Source organism: Cloeon dipterum, chromosome 1 (genome assembly GCF_949628265.1).
Source record: "Cloeon dipterum chromosome 1, ieCloDipt1.1, whole genome shotgun sequence".
Taxonomy (NCBI): Eukaryota; Metazoa; Arthropoda; class Insecta; order Ephemeroptera; family Baetidae; genus Cloeon; species Cloeon dipterum.
Genome location: NC_088786.1, coordinates 13,954,619 through 13,980,334, shown reverse-complemented (window position 1 = coordinate 13,980,334; position 25,716 = coordinate 13,954,619). Strand labels below are relative to the sequence as shown.

Genomic DNA, 25,716 nt, shown 5'->3' with positions numbered 1-25,716 from the left:
CCGATGATTATTCAAATTATTTATGAGCGCTGCTTCTAGGCTAATTGCGCCACCGGTTTTACTTCTACTTGAGTGCGCTCTTGGGACGTGAATACAGCAATTCAACTAATTGCAGCTCTTATTTTGCCACCGTCGTGGCTAGATAATTTTATTTAATTCAGATTTTTGTTTATTGAAACGGACTGAGCAGGCAACTTAAACTCATACCTTCACACGTTAAAAATATATTGAAATTAAATTATGTATAAACAGATTCACTGATGAAATAAAAATTTCCGCCAAAAGTGTCTATACTCTTTAATGCAAGATATAAAGTTAAAATGTTAATAATGATTATTATCCGATTGAAAATCAGATTTTGTTACAGCTGCGGTATTTTAAAAATTCAATTTCAATTAAAATTTATGCGAAGACGTTTTTAGTCAAAACCAATTTGTCAAAATTTGATTTTAAGAACTGAAACTCACCTTATTAAAAAATTATTAATTATTTAATTATTAATCTGCTAGCCACGTAGTCATCAACAAATGATCCCATCAGTAGATCTTGAAATTAAACTACCAATTACACATTGCACCAAACATGGTCGTCATTTCAGTCGTACTCGAGCCACGCAAGCTGAGGACGAGGAATTCTCGGCTCCGATAAAATTTGTCACCGTGAAAGTGAGTCACAATAAAATCCGGCGGTTTATTTCGTGCATAATGGCGTGCGCGGTTAAGTATGCGCGCACGAAATCTGGCGGCTCCTCGGCCCATTGTGTACAATGTCAGGCACTTCTTCGCGTTTCTGGTGACACGTCCAGATCGCAACCCAAGATTAAAACATCGGATGGAGAGCGAGTGAGTTCGTGGCGGCGGCACTAACTCCGCCGCTGCACGTGAGCCGCCGAAAAATCCGAGAAATTCGCCACTTGGCTGGAAAAAGGAGACACGTCACGACCCGACCTGTGAAAAATTATTGCACTGCCGCAGGGAAATATTTATTTGGTTAGCTTCCCTCCTCTTGGAACGTGACACAGTTTGGAAACTGTTTTTGAAAGATCCGTACTTCAAGTTAATTTTTTCATTAATTTTTTCTGGGAATTCAACAGCATTTAAATTTTTCAAGTAAAGATGTTTTGCATGAGAATTAAAGTAGGTGTACTCAAAATTTGAACTTAGCGTCTGCTGCGTCACAACACATTCAAAGTTTGTTCTGAATGAAACACCAGAGCACCGCAGCCTTGGCACAAAAGCCTTCGAGACCGACGGTTCGTTTTGGAAAAGAGAGCCCTGGCTCTGTTTGAATCTAATTGATCGTAATTAAGTGGACCGAAATGCGGCCGCGCTGACTGCGGAGATGAGTTAATTACGAACGCAATGACTAAGGAGTCTTCTTACAAATGATCTCGCTCACTCTCGCGCGGGTCCATTAATAACAGGAGGGGCCTGCTGGACACATTGCTCCTGGATTATATATAAATTAATGTTATTTATTAATTTCGCCTCCAGACGCAAAAATATGTTATTAATAAATTTCATCTTGTGTGCGTGTGTGCCGCTCGACGCAGAGAGCACTCCGCAGCCTCCAGCGCCGAATTTGAGAGCGCTATTAACGCTGAAATTTCTGTTAATGAGCACCAACTGTTTTGCACTTGATTGAAAAGGTCTCAATGAACGGACTGACCAGTGTTTTATCACAGTTAATTAACTCGAAATTTAAAATCCGAAAAGTGCGTGGGTAAGAAAAAGGTATGAATTAAGAATTCTTAAATTTAGATTCAATCGTATTTTATTTAGAGGTTGAGATCTACTTTCAATGTAGACTTTTTGCAAGATTCGAGGAAATTGAAGAGTTTAATTATCTTCTTAGAAACGACCAGGTGATTTGCATCTCAAATCGTGTTGAGATGAGAATTTCAATTTACTAACGACGGCACAAATAAAGAGCGTTATTAATGCGAGATGTAATTCGCGTGTGTCAGTTTTATCGGGGCCTCTTAATTTCGGATGGCAACAGAAATAATAAAAGAAGATGGTGGCCGCGCTCGCGCATGGATAAGCATCTCGAATCGTAGATTTTTCAAGACAGATAAGGTCCCGACTTTTAAGGTGAAAACGTGCCATCTCCGAAAACAAACGAAAAGTCTTTTCTCCAGCGCCGCTGCCGTGATTTACAAGATGGAAAATAATAATAATGTATCATGCAGCCGGGGAAAATAATATCACGTTGGCGAACGTGAAGAGCCTATTTTATACTGTGGACACAAGAACTGTAAATAATATTTACACAAAATCTTACGTGCGTGCGCGCGGCTGGTTTGTTTGAAGTGTCCCTCGCTCGCTCCTTCGCTCGCCGGCGTAATTCATAACGAGATTTAAACTCGACAATTTATGTACGCGTTTGCGAATCCGCGAACATGTGTGCGCGTCGTCTTTTGGCGAAAAACGCGGCAGCGCTTTTTCAGCACCACCGCAATGAATTTATTAGCGTGCACGCGGCATAAATTGTGCGCACGCATAGTCATATATACATGTATTTGTCCACATTTGCAACTTCACCTTGGAATTTTCGTCATATTCATAAATTTGGACCTTTTTATATATTCATGCTGCGGCGTGGACATTCAAAATCGGACGTGATATCTGCTGCTATCCCCAAGCAAGTTTCAAATTTATCGAAAGTCCAAAAGTGAAATGGTCCAGACTTGATCCACCGATCTGAAGCGAATCGTAGGCAGGTGGAATTTGAAAATTTTCAAGCATTAATAAAATCTTTATTGTAAAAAAAGGGTGAAAGTTAATTGAATTTTAAAATTAATGAAAATTAAACACGTGGAAAAAGGTTTTTCGTGAGATGCATTTTTTAGCATTTTATATATGGTCTATACTCGTTTTTTTAATGTCAAAAAAACGCTGCAAAAACTATTCCATATAATCACTCACGTGCTTTATCAATTATGTAAGTCTCATTCTCGTAATGGCTAGCAGCCGGAATCGGTTTTACACATCTGCTGCCCATTTTCTACACCACCAAGTATGAAATAGGAGATTTCAATACGCGATAAAACGCGAGATAAGCATCATGGCCGCCTCTGCCCCAATGACGAGCACATATATTCAAAACTGCCGCCGCCGCTGCTGCTGTTAAACAAATTTATCGTCGCTAATTCTGTTGCAACTCACGATGAGTAACAACACAGGCGTGCGGCCGCCTCCTCGGCCATATGGAGTGCGTTTTTCGGCACAATTCATTTATCCAAATAAAAAATATTGATTATCAGCCGAGGAGATAGGGGCGTGCGATAAGAAGACGACCCTTGCCGGCGAACAAACTCTCTTTCACTGCTTGGCGGCACAGCAGCATGCAGCAGCAACGGCAGCTCGCCCCGGGCAGCAAGGGGTGGGACGGGGTGCGCCGGCGGAGGGGTTAGCTTATGGCAGTGCCATTGTGTTGGTAATTGGATCGTGATAGCAGTTACTGATAACACAGCCAGTCGAGTTTGACAGCTGATTTCATTGTGCCTCCGCCGCCGCCGCCGCCACCGCCGCCGAGCAGCCCCTTGCCTACCTATTGAATATACTAGCCCGCAGAGCGTTGTAAAGAAGTTCCGAGCCAGAGAGAAAGGAAAGAGAGGCTTTCGCCGACCGCCATTACGAAGCATGATTCGGGATAAACACGTCGCAATTAAGGAGAAGGATTCCGAGTTAGCTCTGCCGGTGATAATTGCACCTCGCCGAGCTGAATTGAGCTGTCAGGGATGCACTTTGTGCTGCATAACTTTGCAAAAAATCCTTTTTAACGAGCTGCTACGCTGCGGCGAGAGTTATTTATTACGCGCCAACAGCAGCAAACTCGTTTCCAAGGAAAATTTAATTTGCTGCGTTGCCTTCATAACCGAGTCGCTCGGAATGAAATATGATTTTGAGGTTTTGCATCTTCATTCCCTCCTTCGGGAAAAATTAGACTCGAGCAGCACTGCGTTTCGATATTTTTTGCATTTTTGTCGAGTGTGAGCTATAAGATGACTGACTGGTCTTCTGTCCGTGTGGTGCTTGCAGAGTGCTGCCAGACGGGCTGGCACTTCGTGTGCCAATTGTAAAACCACCATGACCACCCTGTGGAGGCGCAACCAGAACGGAGAACCTGTCTGCAACGCCTGTGGACTCTACTACAAACTGCATAATGTAAGTACCAATTCCGCTTATCTCTGTTCACTCAACGCAACCCACGTCAATTAGCTCTGATTGAATAGTAGCTGACGATGAGTTTTCAGTCGAATTATCTGCATAGAGAAATCTTTTGAAAATCAGACTCGTTGATTTAATTTTCGTTTTTAGATATTTTAGATATAGAATACGATTCCTAAAATTAAATGTAATTTTTTTAAAGCGGAGGAGCGAAATGTGAGACACGATATGTGCAAAAAATATCAGAAATTGTTGTCAGCTAGCTGCAGTTGTATCTATGCAACCGTTGCAGCGCGCATGCAATCCAGCTGCAGCGGTTGCCTACTCTCCAGGATATTTCAGCGTGTTTCACCTCCGCGAACCACGCAGCAGTTTTCCAGTTCTTGCGAAGGCCGATTCCACTCTCTCGCCATTCGGGGTTTGTTTTCGAGGGCGCCGCCGGCTGCAAAGAGGGTGCTGGCTGCACGAGCCCATATATCTCGGCCCCATCACTTGGCCGCGCTATCAGCTCGGAAATCTTGCTGAGGAAACAAAAGTTTTCCAGCCAAGCTGGTAAAAACCGCAAGTGTAAATTTTCCCATGATGTCAGTGGGCGCATTTTTCTCTCTCGCTCGCTCTCTTCCTTTATTTAACAGCCTCTCGAGTCGTGTTGGCGCGCCAGTTATGTTAAAACTACGTGCCAAATAGCCCTGAGGAGGAAAGTGGCGCGCTTTTCCTATTAAGCCGGCACCGCTGGCTGCAGGATTATTATTGCAATAATAAAATTCATTCCACCCTCATCGTTTCGAAACGCTCCACACGTTTTTTCAGCTTCGGAAAAGAAGAAGAAAGTTTCCACGCCTGCCTGCCGTGGGGGCTAAATGAGCAAAAAGCGGCTGTTACGCGAGCTGCCGAGAAAGCGGAAGGCGAGCAATTTCCTATCCTTCTCTCTCTCTCGCTCTCTTACGAGCCGTTCTAATAAGATGGGGAGAGAAAGAGAGGGTGGCGTGCCGCTCGTCGGATTTAACGCGCCTGCAGATTTAATGATTCGCGCCGCCGCCAACGCACGCTCGATGGCGCAATAGCAATTTTCGGCTCGAATCCGACTGTCCCAAATCGACCTCAATGTGCAAAATCATTTTAGATTTATCATGAATCATGATCTAAAATTCTTGTCTAATAATCTAGAGATTTTTAAAATGATATTTAAGAAACTTACATCTTATAAATTTTAGTGAAATAATTAATTCTGCCTTTTGCTGTCTGAGATTTAAAGTTTACCCTCTACTCCTCTATTATAGTATAGATTACAGTTGAAATCTTTTATACTCTCCGTCCCATGGAGGGGGTTAAGTGGTCGAGCAGGGAGAAAACGACCTGCCGAATATTAACAGGCCATATAAATTTCCGTAATATGTAACGGAACATTTAACTTTGATAAAGAGAGGCCGACTCATGTGTGTGTGCATTAAAACGCTAGGCAAACATTCCTGCAATCGGAAGGTCGGGGGTGTCCTTTGCAGTCCCCTCCCTGCCGGCGACAATAAAGCTGTTTTTGTTGCCAAATAATAGCAAAGAAAGGAAAACCAAACAGTGTAATTTCGAGTTGAAAGAGCTCCCGCAGTTTCTCTCTGAGTGTCGCGCAGGGGAGATCATTCACATAATAGAGTATCCTTTTTGCGTCTCCAGCCTCTTGATATCGAATGTAGAAAAAAAACGTAATAATGATACAGTTGTGCGCGCGCTTTGTGCCGGAGCAAAGGTGAAGCCCATACGTGTATTGTTGAGCGGAGAAATATCACTTACGCACTACACAAATGCAGCGGCCGCACTTTTCGGCCTTTTTTATTATTATTATTCCGGCAGATAGAGTATCATTCTCCTGGCTTATTTATGGGGATGAAATTTATGGTTGTGCAGGATTTTGATTCAGCGAGCAGATGCTGCTGTAAAAACTTAAGAGAGGGACTATCTATTGAATTAAAAATCTGATTTTGAGGTTGGAAAAAGTTTCACTAACTGAGAAGAGCTTCCCAAAAAATTGAATAACTTTTTAGTCATTTTTACAGTTAAAAAATGACGGTTTGAATTTACTGGGTGGTATATGAACTTTCACAACCCTTTTGTAATGATCTTCCAAAGTGGCCTTTTGTTGGCCTTATCATAGATTTAAGCGGCATTGTGATTAAAGGCTGGGCTCAAAATCGCGAATAATGGCCGTTCATCGTGCGGACCGCCGACTGGGCGTCCACGCGGACCAACAACCGGGACAAATTGTCGGCAGCCCCCGTGCTGCGGCGTCCAGAAAGCTGAAAAATCTCGGCGATGCTTATCGGCGCAACGAACGGTTCTCAAAATAAACCCATTACACTTATACTCGTGTGTGTATTTTCACTTAGACGCACACTTTGTGCAGCTCTCTGGCCAGATGCGAGAGTGATAATGAAATAATTTGGTCGCTCGCTAGCTGACTCGAGGGAGATGACGATCTGCAGAAAAACTGGTGCGGAGCGCGCCGAGCAATTAGGAGCGCAGCCAGACGAGCCTCTAACAAATGAGGCATAACTCGAGTGATGACGCGATATCAAAGCCGAAATGAAACGTGCAGACAGCTGAAATTAAGCAGCGGGCACATGCACACGCTCTTCTCCGTGTGTGTGACGCCGCCCGCTTATGGCCAAAGGAAAAAAAACGTATAGAGTGTTTGTATTTTATACGCGAGTGTTTATGAAAAACGGACCACACACAGAATTGCATGTCCATTAATTAATTAATTAGCAGAGGGCCGCTTCTGAAAGGAAGCTCTGTTCCCAGCTCGGCCGCATGTTTCAGCAGGGATGATTAATTTGGGACCGTTCTCTAGCACGCGTGGAATTCGCTCGCGCGGAGTGGCTAAATTTGTCCTTTAAGTTTATTCAGTATATACTATGGAATTTTTGCCAAGAACTGCGCAGATTAAGGGATTCCGTTTTATTTTTATTGCAAAATTCCATCCTATTTGGTCAACAGTATTCAATATTTTGTCTATCAGTTTGATTCAAAACACAAATTCTCGAGACTTGCAAAAAAATGTTATTTTTATTGCAGCGTTTATATTTTCTCTTCCGTTCAGTCGTCGTCATTGTGCTTTGGTGCAATAATTACACTTACTTCTTAGTTCTTATTCGTCCCGACTGTGAGCAATAAACGCAAGGGTGCAATTACACTCAATCCGGCGACTAAGGAGGTTCTCATAGGCAGTGCGAGCCACTCAAATTTTACTGCACCGCTTGGCGATAAGAATCGTCGAGAGAGTCGGCGCGGGTAGCAGTGTCGGTTACACAAACGGCGACGGAGAGAGCGACTTACGCGCGATACACAATAAATAATACTGCGGCTCTGTTCGCCAGTCCCACGCCATTAAGGGTGACTTTGCAAACTAAGTAGTTGCCAGCAGTGCGCCGCGCTCTGTAATTACTGTAATTTGTGCTCTCCCAGACGCCGAGCCATAGGTGCATGCGCGCGGCGCTGGTTGCCTACACACACACACACACACACACACACACACACACACACACACACACACACACTCATTCGAGTCGAGCGAGCGGCCCAATTACTCTCTATGAAAGCACATGCAAATTGCCATTTCGCGTAATCGCCGCGTGCGCACGGGAGAGTGACGAGTGGATTGCATTCCTCGCGGTATTATTTCATTTACGCACAGGCAATCACCGCCTCCGCCGCCGCCGAGACTGTAATTAAGCCGGCGGACGACGCGGACGTGTATCCTGCTTGTTATTAGTTTGCTTTCAACAGCCTAAGTGCATTTTGATGCAGTGGAGAAGCAAATAATACGCTTGCAAGTTGATTGAACGCGCTAAAATTAAATCTGAGTTTGGTTAATCGATAATCGTAATTATCAGCTGCTCTGGATTAAATTTTCCAAACACGCCCTCGATTAAAATAATTCCATATTATAAAAAGTCGCTGTAAAAATTGAAAAATATTTCACCACAAGGCGCATTTTCAACCTTTATATAAACAAACAGAAACGTGAATCTTCAGTCCGTTTCAGGGTACTTCGAAGCGTTTGAAACTCTCCACCCCAGCACAATTGTCATTAAGGAGCAGAAGTACGAAATTTATAGGGATTATATTTTCCTGCGTGCAGGAATCCCATTGTTCGCCTCTGTGCGAACGATACAAATGTATTTGTCGTGTTCAGAGGAAACGTCGCCGGCAAACAAAGTGCAAAACATAGCACAACAAAGACACTATACACGCATCTCTTCCTCCCTAGGATTGATTACAATGAACCCTGTTTGTGTTTTCTGCTGCATTATCGGCGAGGGAGGAAAATGAGTGGGGGTCACCAAAGTTTAATGGTCTGAAAATTCGTCGACCGCTCAAACACCGTGAGCTTTTCTAGATTTTACGTAGTGTTCACTGTAAATTGTTGTGCAATAATTACATGGAATTCGAGTAAGACCATTTTTTTTAATCCAACTATATCTGGACTACTATGAAATAAAATCGTTTACCACAATTATTGAATGGTTGCTCATACATCAAATATATACTTTTTTATTGTCCTTTAACGTTAAATATTGCTGTTGGAAAACTTCAAATATTATGTTTTTAATTCTAAAAAGTAGCAATAAAAAGTTATAACTTTTTTATTGCTACTTTTTAGAATAAAATTAAAAATTATTTTAATAATAAATTTAAAATAATGCACGCCAAATTTTTCTTCAAGATTTATCATAAAGAATTGTGCTGCAGTTGGTGTCGATATGGAAGCAAGGATTTATCGGATTTCAAGCAGCAGCAACACACCGCAATAACATGCGCGGGGAGCCGTCCAGCTATTTCGCCCGCCACCGCCTATAAATCACCACCGCGCGCGCTCCAATTTCAATGGCCGCGCTGCTGCATGTGCTCGTTCACCGAGTCACCGACGACGTCTCTCGTCGTTTTTTACCTTATCAATATTTCCAGCCGAGAGGAAATAATAATCGAAGATCGGGTTTTCAATAATCCCGCATACCTGCGTGTTCAGTCTCTTTCTCCTCCCTCTATTAAAACATAAATATTCGCGTCCGTTCATTCTCGATATATTATTTTTCATTTGTACAAAAGTGGCTCGCGCGCACGTGAAATGTGCTGCGCGCAGCATACATTTGCGTTTTGAAAGGCATAAATTTAACCTTGACGTCGCCATGTACGTATGGATGCCCGAGCAACACACTACTCACGCTGCATTATTATGATCATTGAAGATGCCGCTGTTTTATTATGCGACACATCATGCCACAAGTTAGCAGGCAATCCTGCAATACGCCTCTCTCGCCATAAGGGTCAATGTGTGCGTCGAGCCTCAAACTGCTTGGAAAGCTCTCCACAAATGTTATATCGTGGAATGTTGAATTCAAACATGTTTTTAATATTCATGGCTGATAATTTGAAACACTCTACATATATTGCATTAATTTTTCGATATTTTTTTATTTTATCAAAAAATTGATATCAATAACTTTGGCACGTTCTCTTGCTTGAACTTAGCATGAATTCATAATCATATAAAAGAGTATTCAAAGAGGATGAGGTATTAGGATTTAGATGGCTCGCAATTGAATGAAAAAATGATATTAAACAATTTTACGATAGCCAGTTTGATTGATTTTTTTTATCCAAATCGTTCTAATCCAGTTTCATTTTAGTTTATTATACTCAAATAGAATTAAAAAATTTAATTAAATCTACCTTTCCCCATTTTTACTTTGATATATGAATTATCTGCACATAAATATGAGATAATTTTCAATGTTAAGCCCACGATGTGAGATATCTTGAGAGGTAAAAATGTCATTTAAAGACGGAGAGCCGTAACCAAAAAACCGTTTCACACGTTGGTGCGTCAAGAGACGGCATATTTGCTCTCAATTCGGAGAGATTAAAGGATGTACCGCTTTTACGCATGGTGTACAGTAGTGGTTATTACAGCCGAATTTGCGTCAACTGTGCAGCAGGCCCAACACGAAATGCGCTCTTTTCAATTAAATCTGACGGGGTGTGGTGCTGCCCTGCCTGCTAGCTAAAGCTCTCTGCCGCCGAGAAGTATCAAATCCGCTGCTGCTCTCTTTCCTGCAAGGCAGAAGCAGCCATCAGCCAGCCAGCGGTAATTGCTTTTTTCGGTCACCCTTTTCTCTTGCGGCACAGCAAGACGGAGTCACAGTTAATTTAAATGTCAATCATTTTTCACAGCTGACTACTGGAATTAAATTTTCTCGAAAGCAGTCAGCTCATAATGCAGAGCTCTTGTTGGAGGAGAAAGAAAGCTCGGGCTGAACTCTCGCGCTGCTTATTATATTAACAAAAAAACTTGTTTAAATATTTAAATTGCGGTGGTGGAGAGAGAGGAAGCCGTTTTTGACTTGGCGTCGAGAGCAAATTGGGAGGCGGATTTGGGTTGGAATTGGGGGGCTTGATGAAGCAAATTTCAATTTGGGAAAGTGCTGATGGAGCAGAGGTGGAATACATTCTTGGAAAGACACGAGCATGATGGATGGCGCTCACGCGGAGCGCCCGATTTCGGCCCCAAACGGAGAAAATTAATTACGAGTGAAAAAATCTCTGTTGCTCGGTGCAAAAACAAAAGCAAGCAGTTACAAATTACTGCGGTAAATCATATTTCTCTCGTTGATTTTTTTCGCGGGCACGAGCAGCGCAAGACCCCTTAAGAAGCGCAAAATGTAATTACCGGCAGTTTAGTTTGGGGTCATTAAGCACGGACGCAATTATTATTTATTGCAGTTGTTCAAATAGTGCGCACTCCCCCGCCTTGAAGAGTCACACGTGTTGACTGCGTGGGTGCGCGCGAATTAAAAACAGCAGTGAGGGGTGTGTTTTCCATGCGCGCGCCAAGCAGGATGGATGGGCAATAAACAATGAAAAATGACACCTCCTAATGATCACATCTGCACAATCTATCACGTGGAGGAATGTTTCGCTGCGTAACATTTACACAGAGCCGCCACTGTGAAAATCAGATCCATCTCTCTCTCTGGCTCTCTTTCGAAGCGGCTGATGAATATTATCACCCTGATTAATCTGCCGGCCGGATCTGATATTAATATCCTCTCTTGGTGTGTAAGCGACACTCTCTGTGTGTGCTACAGAGTGTCAACAATATTATGTATAAGACCATTAAAATGATCCGCGCCACTTGTCCTCCAGATTTGAATAATTGTATTCCGCCATGTTTTATCGCACAAGAATGCACGACTCTCGTCTCCAGACATGAAAAAGAATGAAGGGAGATTTTTTATGTGCCAAGTGGTCGTGGGAAGTGTTGGAAATAATAATTTGTTTCAACAATTTGCAAAAATTATGAATCATTCATAAGATAAATTCATTCGGTTGAATCACTATTTGCCCCAGTTTCGTTTCCTTTTTTTTACTCTCTCTTTTTTGCGCATCGGGTTAAAGGGAAGAGTCGAGAAAGATTTTCATCAATCAAGCTGGCTGCTAACTTGAGATACGACTCGCGTCTCGACGGAACTGCGATTCAGCCGGCAGATAGCCTCCCTTCACTCTTCGCTGGCCACTGCGCCCCAGGACCGGGTGGCTGGCTTCACTTTTTACCAGACCGAATATTCGCTTGGCTCATCTCAAGAACGGCCGCTATCTTTTCTCTCTCGAGCGGGGCGCAGATAAGCAGATAGCGGAATGCCAGCCAGCCCCCAAAAGACTGGCCGGCTGGCCGGCCGGGTGATGTATGGCACTTTGTTTTGAGTTGTTTTTAGCAACATCATTGAAATAAGATCAGAATCTGTGAGGCCCGTGTTATTTTCTTGGTTCGCAGCCAGACGCCGCGGCTCTTATCAGTTTTGGCACTAAATTTATTTATTTATTTGCTTGCTTGCGCTGAAAAATACGTACAAAAGAAACACACACGGAGAGAGAGAGAGAGAGAGAGAGAGAGAGAGAGAGAGAGAGAGAGAGAGAGAGAGAGAGAGAGTGCCAATCCGCGTGCTGCTTGAGAGGCATACTTTTCTCTTATTTCTTGACTTCCCTCTCCACGTGTACAACGTGCCCGATCGAAATTAATAGATAGCGCGGCTCGTAAATCTGCCCGCTTTTCACTTAAAATTATTCGCCGCGCGGAGAAAAATCGCAAATAATCATAATAGGAATGGATTCCACTGCACACTTGCCTACTCCTCACGGATTTTATTGCTTTTTTATATCGAAGCCGGAGAATGGGCAGCAGCAGAGGGAGAAAAAAGGCGCATATCTTGTTACAATAGTGATAAATCGCGAGTCAAGGAATGCGAAGCCGCCGCGCGCGTTTTGTGTTATTATCCGTCAGCGAAAAATGCGCCTTGCGCTTAATTGTATGTGCAGGTCCACCGCCAAACGGAGAGGGAAGAGGAACAATGACCATTGGTGCTTCGCGGCGAAATGTGTTTATTCAAATGAGACACGCCAAATACACAATCTGCGAACACGCCTGCTGCACACAAGTAGTGATGCTGCTGCTGCTCTGCGAAACTATTTAACCTCGGCAGAGACCTTTCGGATAAAACGGCCGCGCGCGGTGTATTCTCGGAATTTTTGCATCCTACACACGTGATTCGAGAGGTATTGTTTTACTCGGCGGCCACCACTTCTTTTGCGCACCGTGGCAATTTAATTTATAAGCCAATTTTCGCGTGGGCCTGCGAAATTGTAGCCCGCGTGATTCATGGAGCTTGTTACGGACACGGACGACCCAGGTAGAAAATATTAAGAAGTGTCCCATTGTACAAGGATGCACCTGCAATTATTCACGCGTCCCAGAGGAAAGAGCCCCTCTTTATTCCAAGATTGCCGTTGACAATTTTGATTCTTTGAAATTTTCCATTTCCATCAAATTTTAAATACAATATTATTAATCAGCGCAATAAACACCAAAATGTAGACACTCGTACTTATTTCCTCGTTGCTTCTAGAAACTTAAGAGGCGTATAAAATCATTCCTTGAACTCACCTTACACAAGGGGAAATGATCTTATTAATTTAAATAATATTCGATTCCTCGTGCATTGGAAACTAGTATAGGGGGTTAAAACACACAAGCTGCTTCCCACGAGAATGTTTCCTCCTTCTCCCAGAAAATCTGATGCGGCCGGAATAAATTTATTAATGAATCCTTGGGGTCGTTGTTTTCCACTTTCCAAGAAACGGTGGTCGCACACACTCCCGACCTGCGGGTATGCTTACTCACTCACTCACTCACATAATGGTGAAAAATTTAGTGATGTGCCACCGAGAAGGGCCTCGGCGTGGAATTTAATGTGTGACCATGTCCCTCGGCCGGGCAGCAAAAAACATTTAAATTTCCTCCACTAAATCACGCCAAATGTAACAAATGTCGTAACACGAATTTTGTTTAAACGACTACAACTTTTCAATTCCTCCTCTCTTCGCGTCGCTGACTAACCAGCAGCAGCAAGGCAAGTCGAGTCGCAGACCAGAAGCATTTTTATATCGAAAGCTCGCTTGCCAGGCGAAATCCACTGGTGCTCCTTATTGCTATTATTTCTCTAATAACACGAGGGCTGGGCATTTTGACAGGATAAACTACTTCTCTCTGCGAGAGCAGGCACACACGGCGTAGATACACGGCCGAGGAGGCGAGGAATCGACCACGAGTGTTCAAAATAATGAGCCCCGGCCGTTTGTGTATAATGGTGCCCACCTTTAGAATGTTAACATGACGTAAATAGTGTGAGTTTTGTCTTTTTTACGTCCAGAAATAAAGAATTAATATATATCTACCAGAGCAGAGCCAACCAGCCAATATAATATTATGTGCCCGTGGCATAAAGCGATCGCTAACCTGACGAGCTACAGAGCCGCCGAGTTATTCTCAAACTGCAGAGGGAGAAAAATAAAACTCGAAAGAAAAACGGCATTTTGTTGGAGTTTATTGCAGAAGGGAATCCAAAAGTTACGACTGACGGAATAGAATGCACTGAAAATCTGCCTCTCAGCATATTTCACGCGCCTGAATATGGAAGAGGAGCACGACACTGGTTCAATTAAAACCAGATCAAGCGCCTCTTTCGCAAACACATCGCCCAAGCGAACAGAGCAGCAGCCGCACTAATGACGATTATTCAAATGATTCGGGGCGTGCTGATTTACAATTATAATGAGTTTTTACACTGTCCGGCCGCGTGCATGTGGCGTCTTGCCGCCGTTTCCATGAGTGCATATCCCGTCCTCTCTCTTCTCTCTCTCTCGTCTCATTTACCACAGCAGCAGCAACTTATATTTATTTACAACACGGAGAGCAACAACAAACAACAACAAAACGACTTCTTCGTCCTTATTAATGAACTGGCCAACTTGTATATATCCGCGCGGCCGGATTTTTATTTAGTCTAATTGGCCTCGACGAGAGCAGAGCTTAGAGCCGTGTAATGAGACGAAATGCGCTGAAAATCGAGCGAGAACAGATTGAATCTCCCACGTCGTCGTCGGGCCGGCCGACCGAGAGAGACTCACTCGCAGAGCGGATTATATAAAATGTTAACACGGCCATAAAAATAATAATTAAGTTAAACGCTCACTTGATGATAAAGTCAGACCTGATTGAAAGCAGATATTGAATTAATAACAGGGGCGGATCTCTCCTCTTTTGCTCCTCTTTTGTGCACATAAACACTCTCTCTCCTCTGAAAAAATATTTAGCCATCAATAATAATAACACGTTAGGTAATAATTCATTTGGCTATATCGGACGCTTCAGCTGGAGTTGATCCTTTGTGAGAAAAGCGTTTTATAAGCGGGGAAAATCTACCTGCTGCCTTTGTTGTGCGGAAGGGCTCTCTCGCTCTCACTCACTTGTGCGCCCATCATAACAAATAAAAATATTTTCACAGAAAATGAGAGCCCGTCCCCCGCGTGCTGTGCGGTTTTCCAATCTCCTCTCCTTTTGTGTAAATAAAATATTTGGTGTTTAAGAAGAGAGGCTTTTGTTGTGCCTTGACTTCTCTTTTTCATGAAGCTAAATCGTGCGAACAAATTCAATTTGGGTTTGTTCATACAGAAAATTTGACTTGGCTGCTGACAGCAACATATAAAACCTCAAACTTTTATACGCTGCTTAAGGAAACACAAAAGGAAATAATCCCGTGCCTTTCTCCTCAAAATTAAATTTAAAACGTTTCTTGAAGTTGAAACGGACGCCGAATGCTGGTTGTGCACAAAGGTGATGAATTTGTACACATTGTAAACAAATTGCCCGAAATCTGCCGAGTGCAACGAGCATAAAAAAGGATTTAAAAGGCGGACCATTAGAGCTGAGAGAGGCCATAAAAGTTTAATAAATTCAGCATGCTTTGTACCGCGCGAGTCTAAGGTGCCCATATAATGCGGCCAGGCGGCCCACACGAGGCAAACGAACGTGCAGACTTTTGTGAGTATTGATGCCTTCGAGTCAAATTAAATCACAGCTCACAATAACAGAATTACGGCCGACCGACCGGCGATTTATTGCTTTGCATTCGGACCATTGTAAACCTTTTATAAGCCCCGGAATTTTCCAGCCGGGATTTTGACACCTTTTAAGGTCACATCTGGAGTTTGCCAATGAATTCATCTCGGCAAATCAGCTTTATTTTCAAATTTTGGAATTTATAACGCTGGTTCGACGTTCATTTGTTATTCACGCAGCAGATAAGGTGCGAAGCGTATTCAATAAATTTGCCCAAAGCTCTCATGAATGGAATTAATTTATTTAAAATATAATTTGTCTGCTTGAAGTGAATTTCAATTTCAGAGAGCGAGTGACAGTACGGCGGTGATTAATACATTTCAATTTGGGTCCAATGTCACTTTGAAATAAGGAAACGTGTCACACACAAAACGCTCTGGCCAGGAAGCTGTCTATGCAAAATTCGGGACTGCCGAATTGGTATTCCATCACTGCCGCCGCAAATATTACAATATAAACTGGTAAACAACTATAAAATAAATATTCAGCGTGCACACAGTCGCTCTCTCGGTTTTCCTTTCGCACCTTTGAACACGTGCCAAAATTCTCGATCGTCGGTTTTCCAAAGTGCGCCAGCTAGAGCGGCTGGAATGTAGATCGCGGATGATGGAACAAGACAAAAGTCAGTAGCCCCTGTTTGATGAGCACAGTCCCCTTTTCTCCTCGGAGACGACACCACGCACACACCATATTAAAAAGTTCGCCTCCACCGATATCAAAGGCGCCGAAACAATCTTGCGTCACAGAAAATCTGTCACTGCTGCGTTGCGTGCATTTCGTTCAAACACCGCCGCGCTGCCGCCGCTGTGAACTGAATTTGTAAGAGGTGTATTCTCGAGAGGGAGATGCGCGAGTGTGTGTGTTTTTTTATACAGTATTATATTGCACGCCGAGTTGCCGCGGCATTCTGGCTGGCGCGGAAGGAATTCGATTCTTTTCAATCCGGCGTCACTTTTGATCGAGAGTGAATTTGATCGAGCACGAAAATATCAATCGTCGCTCGGGCATTCCTAATCCCGAAATAACTGCGCCGCCGCCGAGACTGACAGACCCGGAGCAGGCTCGACTTCATCGTGAATCACCAGGTCAGCTGGAAGAGGCTGCTGACGCGGGGGATGATGTAATGCACACCCTTATTGTGACCCAAAAGAACACTTTCTCATGGGGCAACATGTAGAAGAAAATGAAAGCAGAACCTCTTGTGACGCTCAAGATCTCCCAATATATATACGGTGTGGGTTACGAAATTTAGAGCTTCTAATTAAAAATATTTCAAATTATTTGTGAAAATGAGCGATAATACTCATACATAAGAGAGGGCCTCAATTAAAAAAAACATTGAAGTGAAATGAAAACCTTATAATTGTATTTTAGTACTTATTTTATTGTAGAGAAAATCATTTCTGCTAAAACAGCTGCTGCTTTTTAAGAAATCATGCTGTGTGCTTTAAAAGTGACAAATAATTCCAAAGGTTTTATCAAAAAATCTGCTATTTTTTACATCTTTGAGCGGGGCTAGTTCTCGAATCCATCATCCAGATGTGCCTGGCCGGCACGCTGGAGTGCGAGGAAATTAATTGAATAGTCAGGTCCGCAAATGAGCTCTTCGAGCGGGGTCAAATTTTTCGTTGGCCGCGCACGGGCTGCCGCGAAATAGCCTTTTCACGAGCGCGGCTCGCATCTCTGCTCTGCCTGCGCTTTATTTTTATTTGCAGTGTTTTTACGACCTCGTAATTTGCCCATTCAGTTATCAATCATTTCGTGTGCTTTTGCGCGCCTCGCGAATAAATCTCTTGCCGCGCGGCGCGAGCAGATTTTCTCTCGGCGCGCATTCTTTCAATAAAATTAATAATAATACCAGCGTGACGAGAGCAGTCTCTAGCGAATTGTTATTGGTTGCGCGTGGTTTTCTGATGGGATCGCGTCTCGCTCGGTCATTAATTATCATCCCTAAGTACTTTCGCGCGCCTCGCACAAAAACGGATCCACGGATTGACACGAGAGAACGCAAGAAAGCGCTGCTTTACTTAACAATTTGTCTCGCTTAGGAGCTCGTGAAAGGCCCTTTGGAGCCGGCAATTTGGCCCCTATTGTTGGATTAAACGCAGACACACACTCCCCACGAATCACAAACGCAATGACTTGACACTTAATAAACAAAATTAAATACAAACTGATTTACAGCTTCGTTAGCCACACAAGACACTGCGTCTTTAATCGCTAGCTTGTATCTTTTTTCTAGAAAAAAAAATCTCGGGAATAATTCATCACACATTTTATTCAGTCGTGTCATACTTAATTTTGTCTTTGCTAATTTTGGTTGCCATTGAATATTTAATTTAACGTTTCTTGGTAAACCCACCCTGCCACTTTTATTAGCCTTTTTATTGTATAAACAATAAAATTACTGTTGCAGAGACCCGCACGCCAAGCACATTAATCCTGAAACAAAATTATTGCTCAGCCTGAATAGATCCGAGTCTGAATTCAGCCACACGCAGGTCGTATATTCGACCTTCTTAGGTGCCCATTTTTGTCACATCTGCGACAGCAATGTCATTTGTTTGAGGGACGCCGCATATAAGAAACGTCCACATTAGTTGCGTGGTCAGGGTGTAATTTCTCACTGCCATTGTTATTCGTCTCGAATTAATGCGCGTCCCTCGCATTGATAAACATCTCTCATAGCTCACTAAATACATAAACACAAGTATTTTATCGCCGCTCAATGAAACGCTCACACAAATCAGATAACGCGCACTTTATGTATTACACACACACACTCACAACATTGTGGTGCGGGGTGAATCTGTGCCGGACCCGGGGAAAAAATTGGACAATTACAAAACTCGGGAGAATCCCGATTAGCATATATTGCGTGCTGGGCTGCTGCTTTAATCCACAATGCATAATTCAATAACGACGAAACGCACACATCCAATTTCGCCCTGAACGGGTGCATTATTGTTTTTCCTAACGAAATCGAAGTGGAGGCCGCGCGTCTGATGGAATGCCAGATATGGAAGCTAAACTACCGACGCCGCCGGCCGAATTAATTAGAATAAGTAAGGCCCCTCGGAGACGCAGCAGCATAAGAGGAGCAAAGTTTCATTCTTCTCGTTCGTGCGCCGGACGAAAAGCAGCGGCGTATTTTGCATATGAAAAGAACTGTCTGCAATCATAACACACACTTGACCGATTCCCTCGCCGCTTCCCTCCTCTTGGCTCTGGCACCAGCAAGCCCTGCCAGACGCGAAAATCACGCGAGGAGACATCTAACGAATCGCGGCGCAACTGCACCACGCGGAAAACAGGCGCGAGTGCCGGAAAATTGAACCACCAGCATTTTCCACGTGGTTGCCATTACATGCTCAGCTTATCAAACATTAAAATGTAAAGAAAAATGAAATGGCTTTACAAACACTGAATGGGAACTGAAATTTAAATTCACAAAAAATAGCTTCTGTTTGTAAGTCACCTCATGAAAAATGATGCAAGAATTGATTGAAAACTTAGAATCGACAATTAAAAATATAAACTTTTTTAGTTTAAACGAAAATTAATTTGAGCTGTTTACATCTAACTCCAATCTCCAATAAATACCATTGCCATAATATATATAGTTAAATAAAATATTTTCCTTCTATACACTAGAATATGCTATTTTCTAAGCATCAATCATTTAAAACGCTTCATAAATAGCAACCCTTTCGCCAACAACAATTGGGCGTAAATCACAAGTCAGCCTTAATTAACGACGAAGAATACCGAAGTGCCTGTTTATTTATTCCATCGTAAAATTTCATCGAAGGCTCATTTGGTTAATTTATTATCAGAGGCCAATAAAAGGGGAAATTCGAAAAATGCGAGGCATGTTTTTGTTTATTAAGGTGGTCTCCGCGCGTTGGAAGGTCGAACATGGCCCTGGCATTCGCTGTCGAACACACACATTTATGGGAACGGGGCTTCCATGTCAAAATGTCAAAACGCGTGTTCTCTGTTTCGGTGCTATGCGTTCAACCGCGTGCTGGGCATTCCCGCGCCGAAATTGTTTATTGCATTCAATATTCGTGTACACATTCAATTTGTTTTCTCGGCCGCGCGCGCAGCTGTGTGATAAATATTGCACACAATTGAGCCAATGTTATACATGAGAGGATGATGCGGCGCTCTTTCCGAACCCCGAAATATAATTAACGCGAGCGTGATTGGCAGAAGAGCTAGCTGTGTTGCCTGCTTATTATTCCACGCATTATTTATTCAATTCTTGACCTTTGATTTTTGAGTGTGCTTGACGGACGGCACCGTCGGTGATGAAATTCTCATCGACTTCAAGATGAAAAATGACGACTCCCCAGCACCCAGAAATCTATACCCACACATATATAAATTTATGATTGTTAACTCGTAGTCGAAATAAGTGGAATTGTTGTTTCTCTTTCCAAAAAATGGCCGGTATAGATGAAAATTAGGCATTTTGTCTGAGAGCTAACTTTCCAGTTAAAGCAAACTACGCCGAAAGCTACTTTTCCCAAGAGGAAAACAAATAAATTCAGGCCACTAATAGAATTATGAATGAGCTCGCGTGCTGACGCGGTTTTTTATTTCATCTCGGCGAAATCCGTTCGAATGTAAATGAATAAAATATAACGAAATAATATTCTAGGCCGCAGCTCTCCCCATTATATATGAAGTTATTAATACGATTTATGTATTAGTGTGTTGTGGTGTGGTGTGTGAGTGTGCGTACGAGGGCCTAGAGCGGCGAAGGTGCATCACGCCACCTTGGGGGTCACCTGCTAGGAGCGCGCGTGCCGAAAACACACGGAGTAGAATTGCGTGCAGGTGATGTGTCGGTCGTATTATCGAAAGTGCTGCGCGAACACACCCGGCAAAACCTCGAAAGGCGAATTAAAAAATAACAACCCAAACTCTTAAAGCTTTTGCGGACAAAAAACGAGGAAATTACGTGCATTATTAAATTTGAATCGTGGATGGAGCGCGGCTGGGTTATTTATTTTGCTGCTCGATAAAGTGCTCCAGCTTATAATTTAGCAATCAGCACCTCGACTGACAAAGGTATTGGGCATCAAAAGACGTGTATGCGGCCAACCAGTAGTTATATTTCAATAGCATAATAAATTGCCTTCACTTTTGGAAGATGAAAACATCTAAATTATACCTGCTGCTGCTTCACTTTATGAGTACTTTTCAAGAGAGGCCGCTCACGCGTGATTGTGTGCTCGTCGGCTCTCTGTCTCTGATAGAATTTGCACGTCATGTGTAAATAAAAGGGATGCTCTAAACTCTCGCCCGTGCGCGTAATATTACCGAGTCATAATTCAGTCGGTGCGTCTGCCCGTCGTTTTCCACGCCTGTAATTATGGAGATAGAGCGCACAAAAAAGCTAGATGAGGAATGTGAGCTGCGGACCAAATGAATCAACACTAAAATTGAATGAAAAATAAATTTGCATTGCAACTATAAACAAAAAGACGCGTGTGTAATTATATATATATATATATATATATATATATGGTTTTAGGACTTGTTTATTTGAATCATAATTAAAATGAGCTCGCGGCCTTTTTATTCGATTTTCAAAATCAGCTCAAGAGAAAATGATGCTTCTGGTCCTTGCCTGATACGATGATCTTCATGTGCGCTGATTGCATTAATTCACCTGCCGCGCGTGTACACACTCGCCTTCTTTGTCTGAAGCAACTAAAAAAGGCGGAAAAGCTTATGTGTTGGGATTAAAATAAGCAGGCAGAGAAGTTGCTACCGAACAGAAGCAATATCAGACCCGAAAAAAGCAGCCCCATGTGTCTGCCGTGAGGAGCAGGAACGAACGAACGTTATTTTTCTCCGCCGCCACTGCTGCTGCTGGCCAAGACAAGATCTCATCAGATAAAAATGTCTGTAGTTGATGTCTTTCAAGGTTTTAACCCTAGCAAGTTAGCTAGCGTGTGTTCTAAAAAGACGACAGCAAAAGTAAACCAACTTTTTTACGCGCGCGCGCGAGCGAGCGAGCGAGCGGCCAGGTTTATATATTAATACATACAAAGAAAGGAAAGACGATTTTCGCTCGCATCAGACTAACAATTTAAGAGCATGCTGGAATTTCTCTCCCTTTTAGTGACCCCGGGGTCACAGCATCACTCATCATCCAAAAAGCAGCAAAAAGGTCAATAATTTTTCAATCACCTCTCCCTCGCACACAAAATGTGTGTGCTCCCCTCTTTCTCTCCATCGCTTGCACACATTTTATTATTGCTGAGTGGTTGTATAATTAATGGATACACGTCCACGCAGCGCGTCAATGCAGCCAACGTGCTAATGGTCGACGCGCGAGATGCTTTTAAGTGTTGTTGGCCGCTTTGTTGGATAGTGTCGGGGTCGCAGGTCACACATGTGCACCGCCTAATAGATTTGTGCCCTCTGCAGCGGCCTAAAAACAATAACCCGTGCATTACGTACGCCAAAGTGCGTGCACGGACGCGTCAATCGCAGCCCCATTACGAGACACATCGGCTCCATTTTTCATCCTCAGGGTGCCCCCCGCCAGCAAACCAATTTCACTGTTTGGAATCGATTCGGCCTGCACATATGCCAATAAAAATTAATTTCTGGCCCAACCGCGAGGCTGATTGACAACTGGAACTGTTGGAATTGGATTAAAACTGAGAGCTTGTAGTCCATCAAGCGGCTAAACGCCTCGTGGCTAGCTATCAATCACAAAGGCGTGAAAACCGAGTATGACTAACAGGATACCCGGTGTGAAAAATATTTGACATCGATTAGAAACTCTAGGATCGTAGGACCCTTTTATAGATTTCTCCTAAATAAATTACGGTCGCACAGAAAGTTCTAATGCATCTCGAAATTCTTGACACTCATGCTCTTTTCTAATGTGATTGCAGGTGAACCGACCACTGACAATGAAGAAAGAGGGCATCCAGACGCGCAACCGCAAGCTGAGCTCCAAGTCGAAGAAGAAGAAGGGCGGCAATGGCATGGGGCCGGGCGTGATGGGCCCCGGACTGGGCCTGCCCGACATGATGAAGCCACTGGACAAGTCGGCGTTCCCCGGCTTCGGCGCCGCCGGCAACCACCTGGGGCCGTCCATGTCGCACTACATGTACAACAGCAACATGCACGCCAGCTCGATGCACCACGCGGGCTCGTTCGCGCCGCCGCCGCACCACGCGTCCATGCACATGTCCGGCATGGGCAGCCTGGGTCTGGCCACGTCCTCACCGCTGTCCCTCGGCTCCAGCGGCCTCGGTCTAGCGTCGTCCAACGGCATGGTTAGCATACCCTACTCGGGACACTCGGTATTCTCGTAAGAAGAGCAGCGGGTGTCGCCACCTCTCGGGAACAAGTACAAATGAAATGAACGAACCTCTCGCTGTTGTCCCTGATCGAGAATCCAGTCTGTCTCTCTCCGCGCGGAGCGTTCGCGGCGGGATTGTGCTGACCAAGCGCAGACGGCCACCGCCATCTTGCCCGCTGGACCGGGAAAGATCACGAATTCGGCTATTTTTGTCTGGAAATCTGGTGAGCAACCTGCGGTCTTTCCTCGAGGGCAGTGCGGCCAGCCGCGCGAGGGCAAGATGCGGCCGCGATTGACACCGTTTTGTTGTGATCCCTCTCTCATCTCAGTTGTGTATAAATCTCGTGTAAAAAGCAAAACTCTTTAAATGTGTGCAGGCTAATTGTGAGCTAATTTATTAAGCCCGCGCGTCGTTTCCTGAAATTATGTGTGCGGTGTAAATATGTATTGTGCGTGCGCCCAATTTTATCAATCAAAGAAAAATGCATACACAGAAACGAAATAGGGAAGCGCCGTTGTAAATGAAAGTATTTAATGCGTGTGCGAGATTCGTGAACTTTTTAAAAGAATTGAGAGCGAAAGCTACCAATATGTACTCGAAAATACATACATGTGTAATAATTATGTATTTAAAGAATAGAAAAGCGCGTTGTAAAAATCAGGAAAATACACAAAAAGAATCATTATTAATTAATAAATTCTAAGGAAGTGGAAAGCAAGTTGGCTCGCTCCTCTCACACCTTGAAAAGCTGAATATGTGTTGTAATTAATTGCGACGAAAAGAATTAAGGTAAGATTTAAGCAAGGTGAGAGTTTGATTTCCTTTGTCACAACCAGCTTAATTCACACTTAACTGAATGATCAATCAATCAATCGAGTCTTGACCAACACGAGTCTTTATATTCTATTATAAACTATACGTAAACAACACGACGAAATTTAATATATCTCCGTTTTTAATTCAAAGAAATCAACGCAATTTTCTGCGATCATTAAACCAAATGTTTTATAAATTGAGTTTGTTAAGCGCTGTGTATAAGAATGTTTTGTTTCCTACATAAATTGTAATTAAATGAACAAACTAAACTACATTATTATATAAAAATAGGATCTTCACACCTACTGAAAAGTACTTATTCAATTGTTGTGTATAATTAAGACTATATACGAACAAATCTTGCGTTTGCTTTCGCCTCTGGATCATCTTTTGTATTCTGTGTACACACAAGACGAACTCGAGTTAATTGTGACAGAGGAGAAAGAAATAATAAAATGATGAAAATGAGTATTAAAGAAATCAATGATTGATAAAACGAACTGTTTCTAATTTCCTTCGAACTATCCTGAGTAAAAATAAAATATGAAAATGACACTTTCAAGCCAGAGTTGTGCACCTTGCTCTCGCCAAAAGGCTGCGTTGGAATCCAACACCAGTGGTCCGCGGAGAACACGATAGAATCTTGTCTGAGCGAGAATCCGCTGTGCTGAGCAGATCATCTGTTATTCCGTCAGCCCCGACTGACGGCCTATCAATCATAATAAATTCAAAAACACCGAGCCGCCTCCTCCTCCTTCGGAATAAGAACAAACGTACACGGATTCTGGGTAACTGCACACCACGCAGACAACAACCCCGACCGAGAGAGAGTGACGAGATCTGAGCACTTTGTGTTGAGCCGCACATCGTAGGAGTTTCTTTTTTACTTATGGTAGCGGTGAGCTGTAATTCTAAATAATTTCAAGAAAGTGGGTCATTCGAATGGGGCTGAATGTAACTTAATTCGTTACAAGGTCAAGAAGAGAAAACCCAACACGAATTTGAAAATGAAAATACAACATGATGAAATGAGAATGCAGGGACATGGCTATAGTTTACCCGCGCACCTCAGCTTTGATGCTGGTTGCATATCTGTAAAATGTAGATCATTTGAGCTGCATCCAGCTGCATCTAAATCAATATCTGGTTTTCCAAATAAGAAACTGAACTATTGTATCTTAATGAAAATATTAAAATGCTTGAGCATAGAATAAATGTCAAATTGTCAACTTTTCCATGTATCCCGGCACTAAAAGGCAATTTTTGACATCCGTTCCTGTAAATCAATAACTTCATGTATGCGTTCATTAATACTAAAATTTAAGTTATGAACATTTACGAAAATGAATCACAGGCGTAAGTTTTTTAAATCACTCCGAAACTATAGGGTCAAAAGCTGCTGAAAGTTAGAAATGATTAGTTACGCTTTCCAACACAAGTCATCCAGGATAAACGCACTCACTCTTGCCGCAGAACAGTTAAAATTAATTCTAAATTGTGTATTTGTGCAAATTTCGACAGTCATTCGCAGCAGGGATGTTTACGGTCTTTCGTTTCTGACAAGCGCAGCCGCGCGAGGCAGAATTGCGTGCATTTTCACCGTGAGTGAGTGCGATTTTTGCATTTCAAAATCCTTTTACGTTCTTGCACGCATTGCATTTTTATATGTGCGGCATGCAGACAAAAAACGATGGCTACTCTTCGCCAAAAGGTCGTTCGCCCCTTTCAGAGCGGCTCCTAATAACTGGGGAACGCAAACGAAATTAGTGCGTGGGTGATAAAACGCAACGCTGCCGCAAACAAAAGCAACAGGACCAGCAGTAGAGAGCTCATTATAAACACATTTAAAAATTAAAATTAGCGGCTCGTGGCTCTCAGATGAGTT

The 25,716-nt window shown here is 43.1% G+C and overlaps 1 protein-coding gene across 4 annotated transcripts in view; it reads left to right on the top strand.

Annotated features, from left to right (window-relative positions):
- The window catches only part of LOC135934998 (GATA-binding factor C-like), a 59,483-nt gene extending 35,156 nt beyond the window's left edge, over positions 1 to 24,327 (top strand). For 3 of the 4 annotated variants that reach the window (XM_065477029.1, XM_065477053.1, XM_065477045.1), the window contains 2 exons: positions 4,035 to 4,169; positions 22,602 to 24,327. In XM_065477029.1, the coding sequence (XP_065333101.1) occupies positions 4,035 to 4,169; positions 22,602 to 23,027 (561 nt within the window). In that variant the 3' untranslated portion in view covers positions 23,028 to 24,327. The remainder of the gene's footprint in view (positions 1 to 4,034; positions 4,170 to 22,601) is intronic. The other variant, XM_065477037.1, reaches the window with a different exon arrangement.
- The last annotated feature ends 1,389 nt before the right edge of the window (positions 24,328 to 25,716 follow it).